Source organism: Manis javanica, chromosome 8, assembly GCF_040802235.1.
Source record: "Manis javanica isolate MJ-LG chromosome 8, MJ_LKY, whole genome shotgun sequence".
In the NCBI taxonomy this organism is placed as follows: domain Eukaryota; kingdom Metazoa; phylum Chordata; class Mammalia; order Pholidota; family Manidae; genus Manis; species Manis javanica.
The window spans coordinates 45,133,542-45,159,306 of record NC_133163.1 but is presented as its reverse complement, the minus strand read 5'-3'; the positions used below and the strand labels follow the sequence as shown (position 1 = coordinate 45,159,306).

Genomic DNA, 25,765 nt, shown 5'->3' with positions numbered 1-25,765 from the left:
CAGATAACAACTAGGCAGGTAAGGGCAGGTTGAGAGAAATGATGCATGCTGCTCCACTTGATTTGGATTCTGAATTTTCTGACTTAAGGCTATGTCCCAACTCTGCTTTTGATCTAAGGTGGCATTGTGTGTGCACTGAATTTTAAAAGAAGGCTAGAAAAATGTAAGAATGGGAACTCTCTTTGAAAAAGTGGGAAAAACTAAAGGGAGAATTGTTTTGCTTAGAGGTGTTTGAACTATAATCAGTTAGTATAAATCAATACTTTCTCTTCTTAGTCTGTGTAATGGATAAGCTTATGAAAGATTGTGAGGAGAACTTTATAGATTCTATAGTTCTTTTTCATTAACATGTAATTAATTTCAGAGACATAGTATGTTCAAGTCTGATTAATATCTAGTTGTCATTTGTCTTGATACTCTCCCCATTTTAGGCAAGTATACAAAGTCTGTAAACAAGTTCTTTCATGCAGTTCTGAATCTCTGGAACTCTGGTTCTTATTACAAAGCAAATAAACTAGGTGGTTTCATATGTTCTGTAATTTAAGGCTTATCCTTCCATTGTTCTTTTTTACTTTAAACAAACATGTACTTATGGCTATTCTCTCCTGTGAGATAAACAGTAGCATACTATATATACTTTTTTCCACCTTGCTTTTTTCATTTAACATTATATTCTGAAGATCATTCCACAGTAGTATATACAGTTATTTTGACATGCCTTAATTCTTTTTTAAGAACTCCATAGTACTTTATTATAGAGTATTCCTATACTATATTAATCCCCTATGATGGTCATTTGGGTGGATTCTAGCATTTTGATAGAACTAGTGCTCCATATATACATCTTTTCACATTTTTCACATTTTGCCAGTAATACAATAATATTAAATCATTTTCTGGATTTCTTTTTCTTTTTCCACTTTTTAAAATATGCTTTTTCTGCTTTTCCCTTTTCTGTCTACTTCCAACCTTTTTTCTTGCCTCAAATCATGTGATTCTGTAGTGGCATTGAGAAAAGTATGTGTGAGTTTTAGTATACATATTTTAAAAATTTGTAAAAATGGAGTGTTCTTCAGTTATTTAATACTAATTGAAAAAAATAGCCAATTGAATTTTCCATTCTTGAATTAATACATGATGATTGAAATAGAATAAAAATTTGAAATCAAATTCTGATCCAATTACCCCCTATGCAAAGTTCCTGACAATTAAAATTTTTGCTTAACTATGATTAGAAATTGCCCTAATTTGCTATATTCCTAAATTGCTATAATACATACTCAGAATCTGAGATCCTGTGTACATACTACTAAATAATGGGAAGAAAAGTGAAAAACTCAATCAGGTTTTGGTATTTTGTGGAGCACCTATTAGTGTTTAGGCATCTTCTCCCAGCACATACTCTTGATCACCTTTTTAAAAAACCTGTCAGGCAGAATTCCCATTTGCAAGCAACAGAAATGATTCCAATAAAAGGATATTGGGTAGCTTACAGAATTTTCTGTAAGGTTTGAAGAGCCAGAGTCAGAGGCTAAGGTTGACTAGCTAGGACCAATGCCTGAAACTGCCCTCTCGGTCCAGCAGTGCACCACGGCCACTGCATCCTGGGTGCTGCGGCTTGCACTGCTGGCAGCAAGAGGTGCTGAATATTGCTGCCCTTGAACTTGATATTACTACAGCTGCCATGAGTGAGGGGAAAAAGTCATGTAGGTAGTAAATAATAAGTCCTATGTAAATGTTCAATAATTAAAACTATATGATTTTTATGTCTGCTTATAATTTATATATCCATTTAATCAGGTTCACTCAAATTATGTTTTATTAGTGCTGAAAGCAAACAAGTGAGTGAAGACACCACTGTTGAGCCCTCCCTGTTCTGGGATCCCCACTCTTTTCCTCAGGATATTTTGTATATTGCCTGGGACCTTAACTGTGTGATGGGTGTAGCGTTGTCAATGTGTATACTAATATTAGTGAAGCCCAATTTCTTTTTAATATTTTTCCTATTCCAGTGATCATCTTGTGGACCCCATAGGTTGTATGTATCCACTTCCCAAACAGCTCTGCTCTGTTTCTTGTAGTTACAAGGTTGTGTATATTCACTTTTGGAGACAGCTCCACTGTTTCTTGGAGTTAGGATTACATACACTATTGGAGTTGTAGGTTATCAGTAGTGAACTGTATTTCAGTTTTTAAAATCTATGTGGGAAAAGTCTTGAAGTCATGCCCCTCCTCCAGAATTGATCATTTCCAAGCATAAATGTATATAGGTGGTAAGAAGGAGTTTACTGAGAGCACTTCAAAATTGTATAGACATTGAGTTTTTTATATCTCTTGTTTTAGAGACCAGTTCTTTCATTTATAGGCTCATACCCTTTAATGAGTTCTTTTATAGGCACATACACTTCAGCCTGGCCAGCATCCAGAAGGAAGCTTTTATTACTCATTAGGTATTATTTTATTGGAAATTACATTAGGTAATTTTCTTCTCTTTGTCTTGTTTTCCTACAGCTGGTATAACTTTGACAACAGATTGTCTTGAAGATAGCCTTCTTACATGCTACTGGGGGTGCAGTGTTCAAAAATTATATGAAGCTCTGCAGAAGCCCTTCCATTGTTTCCGAATAAGCACTCCTCGAGCACTGGAAGATGCTCTGTACAGTGAATATCTCTATCAAGAACAGTATTTGTATCCTTTTATCTGATATATCCATTAGCAGATGAAAATTTTAACATTAGGCTTTTTATGGATAAAATAAAGTGTTGTTAAGTTGTTATTGGTCACCCTTGGTATATTACTCTGTTTTTGATTATAGTGACAATTTACCTTTACATCTTTACGAAGTATTAAAAAAGAGAGCAAAGAAGAAATATATTGCCAGTTACCAAGAGATATTAAAACTGAAGACTTTGGTACAGTGCCCAGATCCCGCTATCCGTTGGTAGTGCTGTTGACTCTAGCTGATGAGGATGACCGAGAAATTTATGATATTGTAAGTAATTTAAAAATTCTGGAAGCATTACTTTGAAGTGATTTGGATGGTGGCTACTAATTATGTGGTGAAATAGAAAAAGTTTTATTTTTATTTTTGAGGATATATATTTGGCCTGGACACACTTTTCTTGAAAAATGAATACATGAGAAATATACCTCTATGATTTTTATATGTGCAATGGCTCCTGCAAAGTAGGACTTGTTTTTTTCCCATATGGGTTGTAAGAAATGATTTTATTTAGAAAATAAAAGATATATTATAGTTGAAATAAGTTAGTTTCATCATTCTGTGTTCTGTGTTTGGTATGCAGAAAAAGTCTGTTGGAAAGCATGTTTATTCTTAACATTTTTGGCCCTGAACAAATTGTAATGATGTAAAGTGCTCAATTTTAAGACAGTATGAACTCTTTGCTTTGCATGCTTACAGTTATCTTATTTCCATCATAGCCCCAGAGGCACCTACATCTTGTATGTGTTTGGTCCCTGTATTTTCAGCAATTATAGTAATCTCCTTTTCTCATTATATGCTAATAATTTCTTTAGTCTGGTAGCTTATCCCTATTAGGTAGATAAAAGCATTTTAGAGATCTAAGAGGACCTGAGCCATTATTCCTCTATGGTAGAAGCTTATACATGAGGTAGACACTTGGTGAAATCATACCATGGTAAGAATGCCCTTATACACAATTAACTACTTTTCTGAAGTGCATGATATAGATATGTGTGTTAATAAAGATATGATAACAACTTTGTAATATGCAAAGTACATTGACTAACATTAACTGATTTATTCCTTCGAACAACCTAGTATGTTAGGGCAAATATCCTTCTTAAAGACTGAAAAAGAGTCTGAGGAAAAATTCCAATTATTCAGGAAGTAAGAGATGGAACCAGGGCTTGATTCTGAGCCTTTGTTATCCTGCACCAGTACCCTTTTTTTCCAACAGGAATCTCCTCAAAACAGGTGTGCATTGAGCTTTGGAAGGTGACAGACCCATACTGGGATATCTAGACCCTGCTTATCTACAGTTATGCCTCTCTAGTTTTTTGGGATTTTAACCTTATCAAATTGAAATTCCATGAGCTAAAGTCAGTTTGTTTTTTCCAAATAAAAGTCATGCTTACAGGAGTGTATTTCCAGAACGTAACATTTGCCTGGAAGACAATAGGTGCTCAGTAACTTTGATAAGTGAAAAAAAAAGTTGCACCAAGCAATGTCAGTGAGCCTCAGAGAGCCTGACAGCACAGGTCCATAGCTGCATGCGCAGGGGCGGTGTTCACGGGGAGCTGGGTTCCCCCTCTGTCCCTCCGTCCCTCCCACCCACTTCAGCTGCAGAGATGTAAGACCCGTTAAGCCGGTGTGCCACAGTTCTGGCCTGTGCGTTCTTCTAAGAGAAGGCAGGGTGACCCTTCTCTTAGTAGCACTGTGTCCACCATGTCTTGTAAGCTTCCCTGCCTCCCTCCTGTCATTCAGAACAAAAGGGTTGGTTCTGCCCCCTTCCCACCCGACTCCCTGTGGCTCCTTTCCCCTCACTGATGGGGCCCTCTGTCTACTTGAGGCACTCAAGGTCTTCTTTGTTTTCTGACTTTCTTCCTTATTCTGAACAGAGGAGGACTGTGTGTGTGTGTGTGTGTGTGTGTGTGGTAAAATATATGTAACATAAAATTGACCATTTTAACCACTTTTCAGTGTACACTTCAATGGCATTGTAAACAGAAAGATTTGTTATCAGGTCCTCTATGCAACTGGAGTGGAGACGGTGGGGCCCATCTGCAGTAAGGGGAGGCTTCTTCCTACAGAGCAGCCGGGGTGCCTGGCCCCCAAAGCCTACCAACCTTTCTCTTTTCCTGCATATGGTAGGGTCGCCCTGCCTGGCCTCTTCTCTGTCTTTTGTCCTTAGAAGGTTCCGTCCTTTTTCCTATTAATCTTGCTTCTCCATCTCTTATCTCTCAAATTGTGCCTAATACTGGAACTAATGCATATTTGTGTGTGTGTGTGTGTGAATGGTAAATATTTTGTATTAATGATCTCTGTTCCTAATTTTAAAAGCAAACCGAGCATTTTGTTTTTTAGTATTTTACCTGGGGATCAGAAACCCTAAGTCTAAAAAGAAAGAAAGAAAGAAACTCTTTCCTATTGTAATAATAAAAAATGACACATAGTTTTGCTAGAAACTAATGTGTTATTTTAGGTAGATAAAGGAAAGCAAGATTGTTATTGCAAGATTTTGACTTGGAAGTTTTTTTCATTTTCACTTAGTTTGTTTTCTGTATTACTAAAATAATACATGATTATGGCAGGAAATAGAATTAGAACAGAATCTAGGTAAGCCCAAAGGGAAAAAGTATAATCACCTGTATTCTATCATCCAAAGATATGTATTGTGAATATTTGTCTGTGTCTTTCTAGACTTTTATACAAGTCATTTTTAAACAAAATGGGATCAAATTATACATACTATTTTATGACCTGCTTACATTTTATATTTTGAACATCTTTTCCATATCAAATACATATTTACATCTACATATATATTTACAACTAGCATGATAGTAATTTCAGATAATTTTGTATATAATTTTGAACACTTGCAAAAATAAAAAAGTAAAAAATATACCCATATGCCCTTTGCCCAGATCCCCTATTGTTAATTGTTAACGTCTGTACTGTTTGCGTTATGCGTCCATGCATATGTATGCGTGCATGTAAGTGATTTGAGAATAAGCTGAATACATGATCAGTGCCGCTAAATACTTTAGCACGTATTTCCTAATAATAGAGGTGTTCTCTTGATCACCACAATAGTTATTAACTTTATAAATGTATCATTGATATAATATTTTATCCACCCTATTACCTGTATTCCAATTTGTCATTTGACCTAACAGTATTCTCTACAAGTGTCCCCTCCAATACAAATTCTAGTCTAGAGTCAGATACTGTGTTTGTCATCTATCTTTAGCCTCCTTCAATCTAGAGCATTGCTATGGCCTTGGTTTTTTAGGACATTAGTACGACATTTAAAGAGTATGGCAACATATGCACCCCCTTTTTGTAAGATTGAGCAGTCCTCATTCTGTCCACCTGCTGTTCTGTCATGGTCAGCTTGCAGGTCGGTGTCTTCCGTCAGTGGGCTGCGAAGGTCCTGCTGCGTGCTCTCCTGGCCCCCCATCAGAGGTTCTCCTCCCTTCCTGGGGAGGCTCTTTTTCTCATCTGTGGGGAGGCACTTTAAGACCATGCCAATATCCTGCTCTCTATCAGAATTTCCCCTTGGATTTAATACCCACCGATGATTCTAACCAGATTTTATCTTTACCATGATGGCTGTAAAATTATTATTTTCCAACTCCAGCCCCTAGCCAGCCCCCCATCCTGATTCTACTATAGGGAAGAGACATCCCATTTATTTAATATGCTAGCCTTAAGGCTTCATGAATTCCTTTTTCCTCTAGTGGTTTATAATTCATTACAGGATTTAATTACAGGACCCTGGAACAATGTGGAGTTTAGGGGAACCAACCCCTATGCTGTCAAAAATCCATGTATAACTTTGACTCCCCCAAAACTTAACTGTTAAGAGCCTATACTGTTGACCCGAAGCTTTACCGGTAACATAAAGTTGATTAACACATATTTTATATGTATTATATACTGTAGTCTTAGAATAAAATAAGCTAGAGGAAATGAATTTTTTTCAAATTGTCACAAATCTCTGAAAATTTTCCAATATATTAATTGAAAAACATCCACATTTAAGTGAACCTGTGCAGTTCAAACCCGGGTTATTGAAGGGTCAACTGTATTTTGGTGCTCAAACTGCTGTCTCCCTACTTCCTGCCCAAGACTGAGGGTCTATGGTCAAACTGTGTGCTCATAAATTACTTGGATTAGTTCTCCCCAAAGTCAAAAAACTGTATAAAAAGGGGTACTCAGATGTTGCCCTCATCATTGCCCCGCATTCTCACATGCCCTAGTTCTATAGATAAACAAGTTCACAGTTTTCTGATTTATCTTTCCTGTGTTTCTTTTTGTAATAAGATGATACAGATACATATATTTCTTATTTTCCATTCTTTCTTATACAAAAGAACACACTGTATGTGTTCTTGCTTTTTTCACCTCATAACATCATCTGGAAATGACTCCAGATCAGTTCTAGAGATCTTCCTCAGATTTTTCTTCTTTTCCACAGCTGCATAGCACTCCATCATATATAGGGTGTACAGGAACCATAGTTGTGTAGCCAGTCTTCTGTGGTAGGATGGTCAGGTAGTCTCTAGTATTCTGTAATAACAAATAATCTTGCACTGAATAATCTTTGTACCATGATTTGAGATGACCACCTTTATCATGTTTGAGTTTGGTCTATTTCTGGGCTATTTATTCTGCTCCAGCCATTTGTCTATTCATTGTCAGTACCACAGTGTTTTAATATTAGAGGCTTTGTAGTATGTTTTAATATCTGTCTGGGCTTAGTTCCCCCTCATAGCTTTCTTTTCAGTGTTTTCCTAGCTATTTTTATGTGTTATTTTACCATATGAAAGTTCTAGAGTCAACTTACAGCTCTATAAAAAAGCTCACTGGTATTTTTGTTGGGATCACATTAAATTTGCAAATTTGAGTATAATTAAAATAACTCTGGCAAAAATGTCACTAAATGGTTCATCTTTGGTGATTGTGGTTTAAATAAATTATTGTAAGTTTTCTAATTTATCAGCCTTTTATTATTTGAGAAACATTTTTCACTCATCTGTGATAATATAAAGAGGTTAAGTACTGACCGGTGTTCAATTTTTATTTTAGATTTCCATGGTGTCAGTAATTCATATTCCTGACAAGACTTATAAACTTTCCTGTAGAATATTATATCAGTATTTGCTCCTGGCTCAAGGGCAATTTCATGATCTTAAGGTAAGTTGTATCCTGTAGTCTTATCTCTGTCTCTTTTGTTTGCAGTTTCAAAGAATAACCATCTTTAAAGAGATATTTTGTGTAAATATAATATAGTTAATGATATTTCAGCAGCTCTTATGACCCCCCGATTTAAAGAGTAATTGTCATGTTATTATCTTTAAACTTGTTTCTTTGATTTTCAGCAGCTTTTCATGTCTGCAAATAATAACTCCACTCCCTCCAGCACTTCCTGTGCAGAAGAAAAAAGCACAGACCAAAGTTTATTAGAAAAGGCTGGACTTTCTGAGGGTGAAGTGGAGCCTCCTGAGGAGAACAGCAAGGACTGTGTCGTTTGCCAGAATGGCACTGTGAACTGGGTGCTCTTACCATGTAGGCACACCTGCTTGTGTGACGGCTGCATTAAGTATTTTCAGCAGTGCCCAATGTGCAGGCAGTTTGTTCAGGAATCTTTTTCACTTTGCAGTCAAAAGGAGCAAGATAAAGACAAGCTGAAAACTCATTGAGAGTGTTGTTACAGCTGAAAAACACACTTTCCACTGAAGATGCAAAAATTTGTGTTCTTGGAATTAATCCTAATGTGGAATCTACAGTGTTGACCATCAATGGAAAGATTCTATTTCAACTTCATATTTGTAGGGTACATGGATGATGAAAATTAACCATTCCTTCCTGCTTGATATAGTGAATACTGAAATACTATCTGTGTTAATACATAAAAATTTATTCAATTCTTGAGAAGGATATAAATGTTTGGCCTTTTGTCAGCTAGAGGATTTCAGAGAATGTTGATTAGGAAAATCCTGAAAAGCAATCTCCTTAAAATTTGAGGAGATAAAAGTCTTAAGATTTCTAAATGTTTTTCCTTTGGCATAATCTGGAATGCAATTGGAAAAAAATGGAATTCTTCTTAAAGTAATTGTAGGATTCCCAGTTTACAAAGGAATTGGAAAGGGCTTCTAACTTTAAATCCTTTCCTGAAATATGAGTTTTGATAAATATCCATCTATTTGGTTTCTGATTTTCCTTATAATCATAGTCACATAAACACAAGTAATTTTTAAATGTAGCTTCCAAAATTTTAAATGCAAGATACAACTCTTGACCGTTGTCAGTATATCGTAGATTAAAATGATACACATCCATAGGCAGCAGATATGTAAACCTTGGATAATAACATTTCTTGGATAATTAAATTTATTGCCAAATATAATTAGATTAGATTAAATATGATCTATCAGAGGAGATCTGTGAGACTCTTAATGTCTGACCTTAGATTTCCTCATGCACAGTGAATCCATCCAACACTGGAGAGGTTTTGGAGCCAGAAAAACCACTAAATGAAATAACTATTTTTTTCTAGTGTGTTTTTATTCCAAATAAACTCCTCACCCTTCTGAATAGTAAATTACTTTGTTCATCCCTTGTTATATCCTCTTAAGAATTGAGGAACCTGCTGGACAAAAAGCCCCATATGCTACTCTTTCCAAAATGACTAAGAACATAAAGGTAAATGAGAAGAAACTAACCTTCAGCTCACTAAGAACTTAGGTCATGGCAAATCAACTGACATTCAGGGAGATTTTCAAGCCTTTTTGTCCTGTTTGTATTAAGAATAATGCCTTTTCTTTCTGCCATTGTTTTTACGTATCATTTCATTCCAGTCAAATGTAACACTCTCAGAAAGACATACCTATTCCCCATTTTATAAACTAAATCTAACTTTTATCTGTGTTCAATAGCTATATAATAAATACCTTCTAGGGGGTCAGATACCTTTCAGGGGTCTGGCTTACAGAGAATCAGGCAAGGCTCCTGAACTCAGAATATTTGTACTTAAAAGGAGCATTGATGGCTTATTAGAAGCACATCTTCCCTCAGACAATTCTAAGATTCTGTTCCAACCCTGCCACTGAAAAACAGTCAAAGGCTATAGTCCCTGTTGCAGTTAGCTAACAATGTGGTAGTTCATGTGGGAAACCCAGTTTGGTGTAAATTGGGGGAATACTTGTATCACTTCATCCATCCTAGTCATCCTGTTTCCCTTTACAAATCTGTTTATACCTAAACTGTCCAAGACATGTAGTTGGTTTCACATCTGAGATAGATTTCACCTGCAGTCTTATTTCATTTCTCATAACTTTCTAAAAAAAATACATAATGTAACATTTACTATTTTAACTATTCTTAAATGTCCAATTCAGTAGCATTAAGTACGTCTGCACTGTGTGCAGTTGTCACCAGTATCCATTTTCAGAATTTTTTCATTGTCCCAAACTGAAATTTTATACCCATTAGACAATGATCCCTATCCCCCCTCCCTTTAGCCTTTGGTAACCACCATTCTACTTTTTATGAATTTTTGTACTCTATGAGGTCGTGTAGGTACCTCATAAAAGTGGAATCATACAATATTTGTCCTTTTGTGACTGGCTTATTTCACTTAGCATGTCTCCAAGGTTCATCTTCATTTTAGCAGGTACCAGACTTTCCTTCCTTTTTAAGGCTGAATAATATTCCCTTGTATGTATATATCACCTTGTCATCCATTCACCCATCATTTTTCAAAGCTCTTAAAGATAATTTGCACTTAGCTCCTCTTGCTGAAGCTAAAGTAATTGTTTTTCCTGCCTTCAGTGGTAATGAATATGAGGGATTTGGTAATAATCAAGTAAAAACAGGTACCCGGACTCCTAGAGGTTTATGTTAAAATTTACCAATAACAGTGAATAAGTGACATTCTGTAAGAACATTTATAAAAACTTTTTATTTGACTGGATCATTAGATAAAATACTTAGTTTATATAGATTAGTTGCTGCTTTTCAAAAATCCCATTCAGTTTCTTTAAGCAGATTTGATTGGTGACTAGCTACCTCCTCCTTCAGTGATCCTTTCTTCCCAACTTGGTGCCTGTGAGTGTTCTTCATGTCTAAGCCAGCTCTATGGGAGGAACTTAAAAACTGTTATCTAAGGACTCAACATGAGTCACTGATTTTTCTCCCAAGCCTTCCCATTCATTGTAGAATGAAGAGCTTTGTTTTGGCTTGTGGGAATTTGAAGCATCAACATAGATAACCTAGGGTTTAGGAAGGGCAGGAGGGGATGATTTCAGTCTCCTGTACTCAGTCCTGCCTCAGACCAGGCCTATCCCTCTGGATAATTCCCTAACTTCATTTCTCATATTTGAACACTGAATCCCCCTGTCTGTCTCTTCCTGTCTCCCTGTATGATATTCCTCCTCAGTCTTTTCATCCTCTCATCATGACTTCTAATTCCTGGGTCCCTGAGTCTATTCTATTAATTCATTAACTTACTCCTGGGTTCCTTGATCAACTAGTACAAATGTGTATTCATCTTAGCTTGCTTTCTTGACCTATCAGCCTGCCCCACCAACTCACCAACTTGGCTGAACTGTTTCTAACTGCTTTACCACAGCCTAGACAGTTAATGGAGTCTACCACAAAGCCATGTTGTTTAGTTACATGCAGGCCTTCACTGCTGCACGACAATCCTATAATTTTTTTCCTTATGAGCCCTCTACCGAATAGCTATTCCAAACCTCTTCCACTCCTCAGGTCCTGTACCTCACCATTCCTGTATATATCACTTTCAGCAAAGGACCTTCAAGAGGTAGTGTAGTGTGGGGTTTAAGATGAAGTCAGGTTATCTTGGGTTTTATCCCAGCTCTGTCATTTGCCCCTTGCACAAGTTTCTTAACCTAACTTGCTTCAATTTCCTTTTATAAAAATAGTAATAACAGAACCTACCTGCAGACTGTTGAGGGGATTATATGAGTCAATAAGTACAAAGTGCTTAGACCAGGGGCATAGCTCATATAAGCCCCGTGTGTCACAGACATTGTGTTACTGCTTTGTTTACATGTTCAAAGCCAATAGATATTATTTTCTCTTTTCCCAAAAAGAGATGGTGTAATCTACTTTTGAGGCCAGCACTCTACTTGTGTTCTTGATCTCATCTCTGCTCCCTGAACTCATTTGATCATCTGAATGCCAAAGATACTACACATTTTTGGGGCATGAGGATTCAACAGTGAAAAAAAAATAGGCAAAACTTGCCTTCATGGAGCTTACATGCTAGTAAGAAACAGACAGTAAAAGATACAGTATATCAGGTGGAAGTAAGTGCTATGGGGAAGTCAAAGCTGGGATGGGTGAGCAGGGAGTGTGAAGGATTGGAAGGGGCATTACTACTTCGAATACAATGGTCAAGGAAGGCCTGAGCAGAAATTTTAGCAGACCTGAAGGAGGCCAGAAAGCGAGCCATGTGAATATCTAGGCAGAGGCCTTAATGACTACATATATATATATATATATATATATATATATATATGATATCTTTATCCACTCATTTGTCAATGAACATCTAGCTTGTATCTATGTCTTGGCTATTTTAAATCATTACGTGGTGAATGTTAATGATGTAGATATCGCTTTAAGATAATGATTTCCTTTCCTTGGATGCACACACAGGACTATTATTATTCAGCCCTGAGAAAGAAGGAAATCCTGCCTTTTGCTACCACATGGATAGATCTTGAGGGCATTATGTTAAGTGAGATTAATTCAGAGAAACACAAATACCACGTGTTATCACTTATATTTGTGGAATCTTAAAAAAAAAAGTAACTCATAGAAACAGAGTACAAAATGGTTGCCAGGTGCTGGCAGGGGAAGGAAGAGTTAGGGAGATGTTGGTAAAAGGGTACAAACTTTCAGACAAAAGATGAATAAGGTCCATGGATCTAGTATAAATCATGGTAACTATAGTTGATACAGTGGATTTAATCATTGAAATTTGCTGAGAGTGGAAATGTTTGCACACACACACATGTATATATATATACATGAGGTGATGCATGTGTTAATTAACTACATGGTGTAAATCCTTTAAAAAAATAAGAGTATGATTGGAGAGGAATAGGCAGCACATAGAAACAATTCATGTGGATTTTTCTATAAAAAAGAGCAGGGAAATGCTGTGTTAACTAGTGTGGGGTATAGGTTTGCTAGTGTTTAATTTTAAGAAGGAAGAAAATAGCAGCATGTTTGAATGCCCTTGAGAATGATACGATAGAGAGGGAAAAATTGACAATGCTTGGATAGTAGTAACAGTTGCTAGAGTGATGTCCCTGAGGAAACAAAAGAACCCTGGCACACCTCTCTCCTGCGTCTTAAATCTACAGTACTTCCTTCAGCTTCAAATTATGGTAGATATTATCAGTACTAAAGAAAGCCTCTCCTTCGACCTTGTTTCCCATTCAATCTTTATGACTCCTATTTAGTTTCCATCCTTTTTCTATTTCCCTTAGTTCTAAACATCTTGAAAAATTGATTCTCCAGTGCTGGTACTGATCATAATCACAAATTCTAGTTACAATTACAGTCATATCAAGTCAGAAGTTCCCAGGTAATCCTAACACACTAAGTCTGGAAGCCTCTGAACTCTACACTCTAGTCATTTGTTTTTGTGTCTCTCACTCCCTGTTAGTTCTGCCTCTTACATTCCTATTATTCAACTTGAACTATATTTCCCAGTGATACCCAGTGAACTCCTAGTCACCTCACCCAGTGGCTTTTTCTCATTCTTCATGCTTCATGGTCTCTTTGAAGGATTCTACACATAACCATTGTCTCCACCTAGAAACTCACTTCCCTTGGCTTCTGTGTAACCATGTCTCAATGCGTTTCAGGGATGCTTAAGAATTGCTTTGAGGGGGAGAGGTAAAAATGCCAATACGCGGGTCCATCCCCTTAAAATTCTGATTCAGTGGGTCTGGAATCTGGCCCAGGAATCTTTGTCCTCTCAAGCTCTTTCATGATTTTGAGGTAGGTGGCCCATCACATCTTTTCTTATCTTTCTGATAGCCTCATGCATCAGTTAGTGTACTAATGTCTGCTAAGCACTATTCCCACAGTATGCCTGGCAGCAAGTGAGGTAGACACCTGGGAGTCAAGAGTGCACCTGCTTTTTTCAAAAAGCTTAGTGTGCATGCTCTCTCTTATGTATTGCATTCAACACTTACTTCTTACTTCTAGGCTGTTTCTTCTCAAATCTTTTTCATTATATCCTTTTGCTGAGTTTCACACTTTCATTTCTAAATGACTAATAGTGATTGCCAACCCATAGACACCTGCAACATGTTCAAGGCAGAACACATCTTCCTGCAAAAGTCTGCTCTTTTCCATTTTCCCTTCCTGGTTAGTGACAGTGCTGTGTTCCCAACAATCCCAAGCCCCACAGTTACATTCACTCCTCCTGGCCTCTTGCCCTCTTCCCACATCAGGTCAGCCAGCAAATCTTGATTCTACTCTTGTATTGCTAATTTCTGTGTCTCTCTCTTTCCTGACCTACTAAACTTGCCTTACTCCTTGATCCTAGTCTCTACTATACCTTTCCCAACCTCAGCTGATTCTTTAGATGTCGCTGTACCTCAGAGTTCAGATCTCAGCTGTCTTCTTACCATCTGTGGCTGATTCCATCCATTCTTATGGTAATGATTCCTAAATGCTATCTTCAGGTCAGAACTCTTTCTTCTGAATCCTAGACACATATCTCTCTACTCTTGTCTCACTGCTCCTCAACCTTAACAAGTCCATAGCTCAACTCATCACCTCCTCAACCCTGTTCTGCTTCTCGAGTTCCTCATCTTAACGAATGATAGTATCACCCACCCAGCTGCCAGAGCCAGAAGCATGACCACCACTTCTTACTTCTCTTTTTCACCTTGTTCTTACCATCTCTCAAAATTTCCCCACCCCCATTCTCCCTCCCCAAGCCAGGCTTCCCACCACAACTAGTTGACTTTGTAGCAGTCTCTTAATAGTCCCCTGGCCTTCTATCTTGACTTCTGTCCTTCAACATGCCCATTCACTCTCCACATTCAGCCAGCTGACTCTATAAGGAGCAACTCAGAAAAGGTTACCTCTTTGATTTCAGTCTCCAATGTCTTCCCACTGGTTTTTCTTTTTTTAAATATTTATTTTTTAAGGAATCATTGATAAACATTCTTATGAAGGTTTCACAGGAAAAACAGTGTGGTTACTACAGTCACCCATATTATTGAGTTCCCCCCATACCCTCATTGCAGTCACTGTCCATCAATGTAGTAAGATGCCACAGAGTCATTGTCTTCTCTGTGCAACACTGTCTTCCCCATGACCCCCCACACACCATATGTACTAATCATAATACCCTTCAATCCCCTTCTCCCTCCCTCCCCACCCGCCATCCCCTTTGGTAACCAGTAGTCCCTTCTTGGAGTCTGTGGGTCTGCTGCTATTTTGTTCCTTCAGTTTTTCTTTGTTGTTATACGCCACAAATGAGGGAAATCATTTGGTACTCGTCTTTCTCTGCCTGGCTTACTTCACTGAGCATAATACCCCCTAGCTCCATCCATGTTGTTGCAAATGGTAGGATTTGTTTCTTTCTTATGGCTGAATAGTATTCCATTGTCTATATGTACCACATCTTCTTTATCCATTCATCTACTGACAGACACTTAGGTTGCTTCCATATCTTGGCTTTTGTAAATATTGCTGCAATAAACATAGGGGTGCATATGTCTTTTTGAATCTGAGTTTTCTTTGTGTAAATTCCTAGGAGTGAAATTCCTGGGTCAAATGGTATTTCTATTTTTAGTTTTTTGAGGAAGCTCCATATTGCTTTCCACAATGGTTGAACTAGTTTACATTTCCACCAGCAGTGTAGGATTCTCCTCATCCTTGCTAACATTTGTTGTTGTTTGTCTTTTGAATGTTTGCCATCCTAACTGGTATGAGGTGATATCTCATTGTGGTTTTAATTTGCATTTCCCTGATAATTAGTGATTTGGAGCATCTTTTCATGTGCCTGTTGGCCATCTGAATTTCTTCTTTGGAGAAGTGTCTCCATATCCTCTGCCCATTTTTTAATTGTGTTATTTGCTTTTTGGGTATTGAGGCATGTGAGTTCTTTATATATTTTGTATGTTAACCCTTTGTCTGATATGTCATTTACAAATATATTCTCCCATACTGTAGGATGCCTTTTTGTTGTGCTGATGGTGTCATTTGCTGTACAGAAGCTTTTTAGCTTTATGTAGTCCCATTTGTTCATTTTTTATTTTGTTTTGCTTGCCTGAGGAGATGCATTCAGGAAAAAGTTGCTCATGTTTATATTCAAAAGATTTTTGCCTATATTTTCTCCTAAGAGTTTTATGATTTCATGACTTACATTCAGGTATTTGATCCATTTCAAGTTTACTTTTGTATATGGAGTTAGATAATAATCCAGTTACATTCTCTTATATGTAGCTGTCCAGTTTTGTCAACACCAGTTGTTGAAGAGGCTGTCATTTCCTCATTGTATATCCGTGGCTCCTTTATCATATATTAATTGACCATATATGCTTGGGTTTATATCTGGGCTATCTATTGTGTTCCATTGATCTATGGGCCTGTTCTTGTGCCAGTACCAAATTGTGATTACTGTGGCTTTGTAGTAGAGCTTGAAGTTAGGTAGTGTAATTCCCCCAGTTTTATTCTTTCTTCTCAGGATTGCTTTGGCTATTCGGGGTCTTTTGTCTTTCCATATGAATTTTGGAACTATTTGCTCTAGTTCATTGAAGAATGCTTGTTGGTATTTTGATAGGAATGCCATTGAATCTGTAGATTGCTCTAGTCAGGGTGGCCATTTTGACAATATTAATTCTTCCTATCCATGAGCATGGGATGTATCTCCATTTATTGGTATCTTCCTTAATTTCTCTCATGAGTGTCTTGTAGTTTCCAAGGTATAGGTCTTTTACTTCCTTGGTTAGGTTTATTCCTAGGTATTTTATTCTTCTTGATGCAATTGTGAATGGAACTGTTTTTCTGATTTCTCTTTCTGCTAGTTTATCATTAGTGTATAGGAATGCAACAGATCTCTGTATATTAATTTTGTATCCTGCAACTTTGTTGAATTCAGATATTAGATCTAGTAGTTTTGGAGTGGATATTTTAAGGTTTTTTATGTACAGTATCATGTCATCTGCAAACAGTGACAGTTTGACTTCTTCCTTACCAATCTGAATGCCTTTTATTTCTTTGTGTTGTCTGATTGCCATGGCTAGGACCTCCAGTACTATGTTGAAAACTGGGGAGAGTGGGAATCCTTGTCTTGTTCCCAATTTTAATGGAAAAGCTTTCAGCTTCTCGCTATTAAGTATGATGTTGGCTGTGGGTTTGTTTCCCATTGTTTTTAAAAAAATAAAACAAGTCACTTCAGATTAAAGCCCTTTAATGAGTTCTCTTCAACTCCATGATAAAGTTTAACTCCTATCAAGCCCCTTCCTGATTTTGTCATAGCTCATCTCTGCAGCCTCGGTCCCTCTGTCTTCTCCTTCTTACCCTAAACTCCAACTAGTCTGAACTATTTCCATTTTTCTGAACCAAGAATGATCTGTACATGCTGTTCTCCCTTCCCAGCTAACACCTAATTGTCTCTCAGGTCCTGGTTTTTTGTCACTTTCCTTGGGAAGCCTTTCCTCACCCTCCAAGTCTGAGGGAGGTTTGCATTTTAGAAACATCGGTTTTGGAGGTGGTTTGAAGTGTAGCAATCTAAAATTTTAGAACTCATGTTTATTTTTATCTGCATAAGAAACTAAATTTTACTAACTGGATTAGCTGAAGAACATATCAATCATTTTAAATAAATATGTAAGTTTGGAGGATGCTTTAAAGTTTGAAATGGAGGAAGACTAAAGGTGGGAAAATCAAGATCAAGATGCTATTACAATAATCCAGTTGAGAAACAGTAATCCAGGATCTAAGAACTTGATAAATTTTTGATCATGGAGATGAGGAGTCTAGGTTAAGTCTTATGCTTCTGACTTGGGTAAAGTGATTGATAACAGTCAGTGAAACTGGGAGCACGTGTCTACTTTTCACATGAAATTGTTGCTGCCTGGAGGTCAGGCTCTGTCTCACTCATGTTTGTATCCCATGGAATACCATTCATTCATTCATTCAGCAAGTACTTAGAAGGTCTGCTTTGGACTAGCTGGTATTTTTGATGCTAGAGGTAGAGGATGAACAAGATAAATCAAGGTTCTTGCTCTCATGGAGCGAACTTGGACAGTATTGGGAAGACTCACAATAAACAGTAGACAAAAAAATAAGGTGATACAGTTCATGCTACATACCATGAAGAAAACAAACAAGTAGGAGACAACTGTAGATGGGATGGTGTCAGGGACAGTTTCTTTGAAGAACCTGCAATTGAGATGAGCCCTGAGGGTTAAGAGGGAGTCAACCTGTCAGAAGCCTGGGCACAGCATTTGGGGTGGCAGAAATGAAAAGTACAATGGCCCAAAGTGAAAAAGAGCTTGGGTGTTAAAAGGATAGAGAAGAGGCCTGTGCGGCTGGAACTTATACCTCAGAGGAGCAGTGTGGGTGGGTTGGAGAGAGGGCAGGCCTTACTGGCCGTGGGCAGGAGTTGGGACTGTCTTCTTGCAGTGGGAAGACATGGGAGAGTTAAACCAGTGAGGTGACCCTGTCTGAGTGGCCCTCTTAAAAGACTGAGGGGTAATGCCTTTGGGGGGATGGGGGAGGAGCAGAATCAAGAGAGTTCTGTTTCAGACATTTTAAGTTTGAGATGTGATGGTAAGCCTGCCTTGGTTGTTGTATTTAATTAGTTGAACTCCAGCATTTAATCTCTTTGGTCTTCATCACAGTTAGGCCTACAGAAATTCTACAGATCTGTACCAGGCATAGGATTGAGTGAATTAGTCAAGTTAGGAGGAGGAAGAAGAGCTGTCTTATACTTTCTGTGCCCGAAGCTCTTTGTGCCAGCAATTAAACTATTGCCTCTCAGCTCCAAATCCATCCTATTCTCTGCTTTGCAATACTGGGATACGACTCTGCAGACCACATGTGCGCTTTGCCAGCAGGCTGACCTGTAAGGCTTTGCAAATCAGAGCAATAGAGGGAGCCTGGAAGACAGGAGGAGAGGATTGCTCTTTCCTGTCTGTTTCCCCTGGGCTTCTTACTTGCTTCCTGTTCATCTGAGCATCACCCCAGTCTAGCTTCAGTGGTTGATTCCAGGAGCAGTGGTTGAATCCAGATGACAGTTCTTCCAACATTTGCCAAACCTGCCTGTTCACCACTCCACCCAGAACACCAGCCCCAGCCCAGCAGCAAGCCCTCCTCAACGGTCAGAATGTTCAAATTCTTCAGGGCCCTTCCTCCAAACTTCTAATTCCAAGTTCTTCACTTCGTTTTCCCAGTCCTATGGATGGTAGCTGCTTCCTAATTGCTACCTCTGAAATACCTTTATGCTCTCCTTTTGACTTTTCAGTTAACAACTCTTTATTTTAATGATCTCTAATAAAATAATTGTGTTTTTGTTTCCTGGCTGTACTCTGATTGATACAACTAGGTATTACCTCCTGTAATCCTGGCTCAATTGACTAAGATAGAAAAGTGAGACCAATTTTGGTTCAATAGCCCATGTTACACAGCCACTAGGTGGTAGAGTTGGGGTTTGAATCCAGTTTGCTTTGCTTTGTTTCACCTGAAACTTAGGCTCTTAATCACTAGTCACCTTCCTGAATTGCCTGAAAAACACATGACAGTAGGTACAATTTTTAAATTCTTCCATCATTTTTGTTGCATCTTTCAAGCCTGTTATCACAGTCAGCATTTCCCAAAAGTATCCCAAACCTATAAGCTCTAAAACCTGTGAAGAATGGGTTCAGGGGAACTTAGGGTCGCCATAGCTGCACTTTCCGAAAGAGGCCCAGTGAACGTTAGCATAACAAAGGTTCTGAGGAATTTGGCAATAAAACTTAATATGTAACCAGGTAGTTTCTCCTACATTTTCTGACTGGGAACCTTTCAAGGATGTGACAAATGTAGAATTAATAAATAGTTAATCGTATGTATCCGGTGTAACAGTTGTACCTGGTCAGGAGAAAGCTATTGGTGCCAGCAATCGCTCTCCTCATCCAGAGGCTGCCTTGAAGGGTGTGGGGAGAGGGGAGTCTGATCTTTGTTTAGGTTATGGAAAGGTGACTGTAGATTCGTACATTTTAAAATTTCAATTATTTAAACCTGTGGATACATTTGCGCTTTCAGTTGAAAAAGGTATTGGCACTTCTTGAATTAATAACCAAGGTCTGATAACTCCCAGAACAAGTAATTTTTACTTTTTCTTATGCCAATCTGGGACAAGTTATCCCTCCAAAAGGTCTAAGGCCCCACTGTTGTAATCCTGACCTATATAAATCCTATAAATAGGACTAGTTTTGCCATGCTCACATTTAACCTTCTGACTATATTTATTTGAAAATTTGTCTATGCCATTTTATGAGATGTTTTCCTGTAAAAAAACTATAATTAATAATACTTCACACATTTATTTATTTTTAAGAAGTGTGAACCCATCTGCATTCATGTTGGGAATTGTGGCTCATTTACTTGTATTTATATTTTATTTAAGTAACTGTATAAGTTAATTGGTTTGAATTATACTATTAAGAAATCAGTCAGGAAGACTGTGTACCTGTGTTCTAAATACTAGAGATAACCTCATCTAACTCCATCCTAGAGAAAGCTGTCTCAAAAGTTTTCTTCACAGACTATGTATGATTCAGCCCTAAAAAGGAATGATCTTCTGATACATGCCACAATGTGGATAAACCTTGAACACATACACTGTGCGAAGGTCCATACACAAAAGGACAGTATCATATGAGTCTGCTGGCATGAGACACCTAGTGCAGGCAGACTTGTTGAGGTGGAGAGTGGGATACTAGTTAACAAGGGACTGAGGGGGAGGGGCGAATGGAGATTCTGTTAATGGGTACAGAGTTTCAGCTTGGGATGATGGGATAAGTTCTGGAAATGCTTAGTGGTGATGGTTGCACAACAGTGTGAACATACTACTACTGGGTTTTTATACTTAAGAATGGTTAAAAGAGTAAATTTAATGTTTTGTATGTATATTTTACCACAATAAAAAAACTGTTTTCTTCATGGATTTGACACACTTGTGTAATTCATATTCCAGTTTGACTCCTGAAGAATGACTACTCACAATTGTTCATGTGCTTTGGATAGTGGTATTCTATTCACCTAAAACTGGTTTAAAGAATTTTTTTTCTGTAAGAATTCTCTAAATTGAGGAACTGAAGAAAATTTGAAAACTATCCTGTAAGAACTTTAGTGAAAAGTGAAAGCAGATTTGTCAAGAGTCCCACCGCTTTACCTGAGGCTCACCCAGCCTGGTTTCTGCCAGCCTGGGCCAACCAGCACCTCAGGTTTTGGCTTGGATTCAGCATGATCCCATCCATATAAAAATGTACCAAAGATATAGGAAATTGGTGCAGGCAATTACCATTCTGCCCTGGGCTAACAGAGTGCTGGCTTTCTATTTGAACGCATGCCCCTGCCAACACTGAGATATTTCTGAGCTCCTTCTAATGAGATCTGAACTCAAGTTTAGTCTCCATAAGCCGCACCTCCTGGGCTTTACCCAGCTTGCCTTTCACTGTTGCTATCTTAGCAGACCTGACTCCTGATTTAGCCTTCCCACATTCCATCTGTCACCAGTTCTGCAGTTCCTTCCTCCACATCTCTCTCTTCATCCCCTCGGATCCTGATTCAAGCCCTGGCAAACCTGTCCTAGGCCTTATTACATGGCTTTTAAGAGAGCATGTCTTTGAAGAGTGAATAAAGCATGTTTCTATGTGAGGCAGACCCAAAATGTTAATTAGCCAAATCAACACACTCTCATCCTTGCTTAAAAAGGAAAAGTAATATTTATGAAATACCTACTATGTGCCAAGTAATGTGCCAGTTATTTTCAGAACTCCTAACAAGCCTATGAGAGCCAGCATTACAATTATTTTTAAATAATTGTAATATAGAAGCTACTTCACCAGAGCTGTGCCTACTCTTCAGGAAGCACACTAGATCCTAGTGGCAAATATAGAGCTCTGTCTGATGCAGATGCCAACTCGGCTCACTTTAAATCAGTCTCCAAAGTTCCTCAGTCCTGGACACTTCTGTTCAGCCACCCAAGTCTAACCTTCAGTAGTGAAGTCCTCCTCTACTCTCGCCTGCATGCACATCCATGAGTCTGCACCTTTCCTGAGTGCAGAGCACAGGGAAACACCTGGGTTGGTCTCCTTCGACCAAAAACTGGTTTCCCTGCCTGCCAGCCATGTTTCTAGTTTACCTAAATCCCATTCCTTCCAGATTACAGCCTAATCACCTGCTCTTTGGAATTAAAATTTGCACTAAAACTCATTTTTCACTGAATTGTCTGATATTACCCATTGATAACCCTAGGATACCCTCAGGTCCTTTAAAATATGCAGTTTGAGGGAAAAAAAAATCTATGCTTTTATTAATTTTTTTCCTTAAACCTATACAATGCTTTTTTCATAGATAAGAACAGAGCTTTCCAGTTTCTCACAGTGGTGATGGGCAAGGGGCAGGCTATTAACATTACTGAGCGCCAGGCACTGAGAGGCACTGCCATAGTTACCCCTCCACTCTCACAACCACCTTGGCAGATGAGGAGTCCTATCTCCACTTTACAGATGGTAAAATAGACTAAACACCTATTCATGGTTGTACAGCTGGTCAGATCCCAGTAGGAACCCTTGTCCAATTCCCAGGGTCACTTTAAGCCAGAGCATTATGTCTACTCAGGAAGGTCCTTTAAGATGCAGATGCCAAGACAAGATTAGATGTGCAAGCCATTTATTGGGAGGTTAAATAGGAAGGGAGCTGGACCAGGCAGGGAAAGCTTTCAGACTAGACTGTGAAAGGAGACAGGGAAGAAGTTTTGGGTAGGAAGATCCTCAGACCACAGGTTGTTCTGAGACAACCTCTGCTAAGTGGGTGGGGTGTCCCTAAGCAAAGAGGCAGCAGCTGGAGTTGGTAACACCACCCTGTAGCAGACCCTTGAAGGAAAGCTGAAGAGTTTTGCTCCATGGCTCCATGGGTGGATGCCACAGGGGACAGATGTTTTAATCATCAGTGCAAACCAGGGTGGCAACAGCCATTCCAGCATGCCCCTTAGAGGGATGGATGTGACCCGTGACTTCCAGGCTTCTGAATTTCATGGCCCAGAAAAACCAGGAGACCAACTAACCTCACAAAGGTTTCCTTTAATTTTTCCAAATAAGCACATGAATTCAACATAAGATACTTTAATAGGAAGTATTAAAACAGGAAGCACATAATCTCAGAGTGAAGCCCTCTAAATTGAATAATTTAGAATAGTGAAAAAAATGTTGTTCTTGTTAGTCTTATTTTGCTGCAGTTTAGGTAAAAACATGCTCACAGATGGGGCACTAGTCCATGGATTGGGTCTCAAAACACTGTTAGAGAATATGTAAGTACAGGATGGGGCATTGGACCTGGTACCTTCCAACCTGAAACTCATTCAGTTCACCAGTATTCACTGTGCACTTCTGGGTGGTAGGGCCCATGAAAATCCCTGAGGGTATTAGGGATGAGTAAGGCAGACCCAGTCTTGGCTCTGGTGGAGCTTAAAATCTGATGAGGGGAGAGAGATAATAAAGAGGTAAACAAATGAGTAAACAATACATTTCCATCTATGGTAAGTGCTATCATAAGGAAAGGGCCATGGCTTTAGATAGTGTGGTCTAAAAAGGCCTCTCTAAGCAGGTGACATTTGAGCTAAGACCTGAGGGAGGAGTCAGCCTTTTAAGTGCTGGATGAGGAGCCAGAAATACATAATTCTCCAGGAATAGTAAGTGTAAAGGCCTTGAGAATGGAATGAGCTTGGTGCATTTGAGGAACTGAACACAGGCCAGGGGGCTGCAGCAGGCTAGTGAGGTAGGAGGGGCAGCAGGTGAGGTCAGGCTGGGCATGTTTGCAGTGTGTCTGGTTGGAAGTCCACTGTACCACTACAATAACCTTATTTCAGTGATGGCTATTCCCCTCTGTCTAAATATGCTGTAGAAGCTCACAGAAAATTAGAGCACACAGTTGCTTGGAAAGAGACACCTGGATACTTCTCCAGAAACATCCAAAGGGACATATTTACCTTAGCAAATTCACCAGGTCTTATCTTTTTGCAAGCTACAAAGAAAAAAAAGAAAAGGAAAAATTGGTCCACCTTTCAGGGGTTGACATATATTCAGCAAGCTCGTGCAATTTTTGCATATATCCAGCATAAAAGGGTACAATTTACAGTGAGAACCCTAATGTTTAAGGGTACCAAAATCCTGCACACTCCTGCCCGCACATTTCCATCTGCAGGTTCTCCATGTGGGAAGACATCTTCTAATCCAATTCTCAGGACTGCAATGGGAGGTGGGGGGGACTAGGATGCTGAGAGATATTTCTGAATGCCACCAGTAGAGAAAGGTGTGGTCTTTGATCAGAAGGGGCTTGCATGACCTTCCTCTTACTACTTCTGTGGCAGACCCCAGTGCTTCAACAGGCTATTTGTGTCATGGATTTACCTACTTGTGCTTTGATGGTCCCCCAACTCATCTGATGGCAAGAATCACCAGAGGCTCTTGGAAAAAATACAGACTCACATATACTTCCAGGCCCAATCCCAGAAGACTCCATTTAGAAGGTTTTGGTGAGCCCTGCAAATATGATGGCTTCTACCAGCAGCCCAGAGGATTATTATCAAGTGTGTTTAGGAAACTGTACATTGAGGCTTTTCAGAGTTTTCTAACTCAGTATTAGAAAATAACCTAGAGCATTTTCTAAATATATAGATTTCTGAGCTCTAGCCCATGTGAAACAGAATTACAAGGCAAGTGGGAATCTGCATGTTTGCTAAATACTCCAGGTACATCTTATGACAGGGTAACTGAGACCTAAGTGGGACCTTTAAGGTTCTGATTTACCACATCTACAGAGGAACTCAGGGATCTGCATTTTAAAATAAGCCCCCAGCTGATTCTGATGCTCCAGGCTCATGGACCCCACCTTGAGAAGCACTGCATTGAAGTTTGATGTTTTACAATTCACACCTTAGTGCTTAATGCAAAAGCATTTACAAACATTTACTGTGAACTTGCACACCTCACTTTTGCAACCACTATTTACAGACCCCATCTCTGTGTCCTAAAACTTTTCTACTTAATGTTGTTTTTTAACTTTTTACTAAGAAAAATTCCAAACATACAGAGAATTTGAAAGGATAGTTCAATGCACACCCATTATACTCATCACCTGATACAACGCTTGCTACATTTGATTTATCTATGTATCTGTGCATGTGGTTTTTGCTGAACAGTTTCAAAGTAAGCTGCAGATATCTACCCAAACACTCCAGCATGAATATCTTTAAAAAACAACAAAGTATTCTTCTTCATAACCACAATACTATGATTACATCTAATGAAGCTAGTAATAATTGCCTAATACCAGCTAATTTCAACCTATTTTCAAAATTTCCCCATTTGTCCCCCAAACATCTTTTATAGTTATTTTTTCAAACCTGGATGCAATCAAGGATAACATGTTGCATATGGCTGTGCGCCTTTTGTCTCCTTTAATCTAGAATAGTCCTTTCACCATTTTTTCCAGTTGTCTTGGAGAATGTCTCTCTGGATTTCTGCTTGTTTCCTCATGGGGTTTGGTGATTTAGTCACCCATTCCTCTACAGATAAGTATTCTGGTGTTTTTCTATTACAAACAATGTTGAAATGAACATTCCTGAGTTTATTTATACTTATACTTCAGTATACTTTAATAGTAATGATGCTTTTACTTCAGTCAGATAGATTCCTAAAAATGGGATTACCAACTTAAAGGAAAAGCCTAATTTAGTAGATACTGTTAGATCTCTTTCTGCTAGTATACTGCCACTAGTG

The 25,765-nt window shown here is 38.5% G+C and overlaps 1 protein-coding gene across 3 annotated transcripts in view; it reads left to right on the top strand.

Moving 5' to 3' along the window:
- CGRRF1 (cell growth regulator with ring finger domain 1) overlaps window positions 1–20,933 on the top strand; it is a 47,913-nt gene extending 26,980 nt beyond the window's left edge. For 2 of the 3 annotated variants that reach the window (XM_037016488.2, XM_073211226.1), the window contains 4 exons: window positions 2,512–2,689; window positions 2,846–2,993; window positions 7,800–7,907; window positions 8,093–20,933. In XM_037016488.2, the coding sequence (XP_036872383.2) occupies window positions 2,512–2,689; window positions 2,846–2,993; window positions 7,800–7,907; window positions 8,093–8,413 (755 nt within the window). In that variant the 3' untranslated portion in view covers window positions 8,414–20,933. The remainder of the gene's footprint in view (window positions 1–2,511; window positions 2,690–2,845; window positions 2,994–7,799; window positions 7,908–8,092) is intronic. The other variant, XM_037016489.2, reaches the window with a different exon arrangement.
- Window positions 20,934–25,765: the final 4,832 nt, after the last annotated feature.